The sequence below is a fragment of the Austrofundulus limnaeus genome, unplaced genomic scaffold (assembly GCF_001266775.1).
Source record: "Austrofundulus limnaeus strain Quisiro unplaced genomic scaffold, Austrofundulus_limnaeus-1.0 Scaffold321, whole genome shotgun sequence".
Lineage (NCBI taxonomy): Eukaryota > Metazoa > Chordata > Actinopteri > Cyprinodontiformes > Rivulidae > Austrofundulus > Austrofundulus limnaeus.
The window spans coordinates 273,493-275,056 of record NW_013952723.1 but is presented as its reverse complement, the minus strand read 5'-3'; the positions used below and the strand labels follow the sequence as shown (position 1 = coordinate 275,056).

The 1,564-nt window shown below is 38.1% G+C and overlaps 1 protein-coding gene across 1 annotated transcript in view; it reads left to right on the top strand.

Annotated features, from left to right (window-relative positions):
- Positions 1-359: 359 nt before the first annotated feature.
- LOC106527384 (sodium/hydrogen exchanger 6) overlaps positions 360-1,564 on the top strand; it is a gene marked incomplete in the record, with an annotated part of 17,922 nt that continues 16,717 nt past the window's right edge. Inside the window, 1 exon segment of the mRNA XM_014022248.1 lies at positions 360-774. Coding sequence (XP_013877702.1) covers positions 480-774 — 295 coding nt within the window.

Here is a 1,564-nt window from a genome sequence, read left to right as displayed (position 1 = left end):
CATTCTAGATGAAGAATGYGTTTGCAAATATTTGGAGGTAAATGGGTACATTGATTTAATTTAACCTGGGAAAAATTAATTATGATTGTGAATAGAAGAAGAAAACCCTTCTCAGTAGGTGAAATATTCACAYATTTTAAGCCTTTCTAATCTCAGTTGTAGTGTCCTTTAAGTATACAGGTTGTAGTATAAATGCTATTTTATAGAACATTTTTTAAAGTAATCTATTGGAAATTGGACCAAAAGTGGTGCTCCCACTGCTACTAAAAATAATTTATGAGTTATAAATATCATCCGCTCAGTAGGCGTCGCTGTAGGCACGGCGGGTCTTGGAAGCGACTTTTATTTTGAAAATACGGAAGTCTCAGTGTTTTGATTAGTGCTGCGGAAGGAGCCGTCGTTGTCTGTGTAGGCGATTTCTTTTAGCCGAACCAACGCCGATTTTAACGTCAAATGTAATTTTGTCACAYAAGGCCACCATGGAATTCAGACCGAGGCGCTTTCGAGGCGTCAAACCGTCCAAGGGGCTCCTTCTGCTGCCTTTCCTGGTGTCGGTCCTGCTCGTCGGCAGCCTGGGCGAAGAAGGCGGCGGCGACAGCAGCAGCGGCGGGCTGGATAAGGTTACGGAGAGGATGGCTGAGGAAAGCCACCGACAGGACAGCGCCTACCTGCTCATATTCATCATGCTTCTAACGCTCACTATTCTCACAATATGGCTCTTCAAGCACCGGAGGTTTCGGTTCCTCCATGAGACGGGTCTCGCCATGATATACGGTGAGAACACCGGTGACGACATTAGCAGCATCACTTAGCTCCTTAAGCCATTTAACTTTCTTCTTGCGTGACAGACACGTGACAGGGCACGTGGGCTCACTATGGTGTTTTGTAATAAAATGTTAATTACATGGTTCGAGGAGTGAGATAAACATTTAATTGTTGTAAATGCATATGAACTACTCATACCATCGTGCTGGGTCATGTYATTATAGTTCAAACAGGATTCAAGGTTTTATGCACTTTAGTAGTTATTTATTAACATGTTTAGAAAGCTACGGTTAATTTGTTTAAGTGATTAGTTTAATAAGTTAATGAGTAAACATCACATAGCTGAGTCATTTAATACTTATGTTCACAGATTAGGAAAGGGTTTGTGGAGTGTTTTTTTTAAAAAGAGTGCAAATTTTGGGATCAAACGTAAAAAAAAGGTTTAACATGAATTAAATCAAATGGTGCAGTTTGAAAGAGTTTAGTCTGCCAGATATATTGAAATGCAGATATACACTCGATGTAAACGCAGCACTTTCTGCATGCTTTACTCAACAAATTTGAGCTTAATTACTAACAAAAACATCAAAATTGTCAGGCTTGTTTCTTACTTTAATTATGCCTTTAAGTTAGAGTTGTGAAAGAATTACACTATTTATGTTGAGTTTTGTCATTAGATAACACATTGTTTATATTTGCAAATACAGCTATTTGCATAATAACTTAATAATTTATTTTAATATTATGTACAGCGGGTAAAATAAGTATTGAACACGTCACCATATTTCTCAGTAAATAT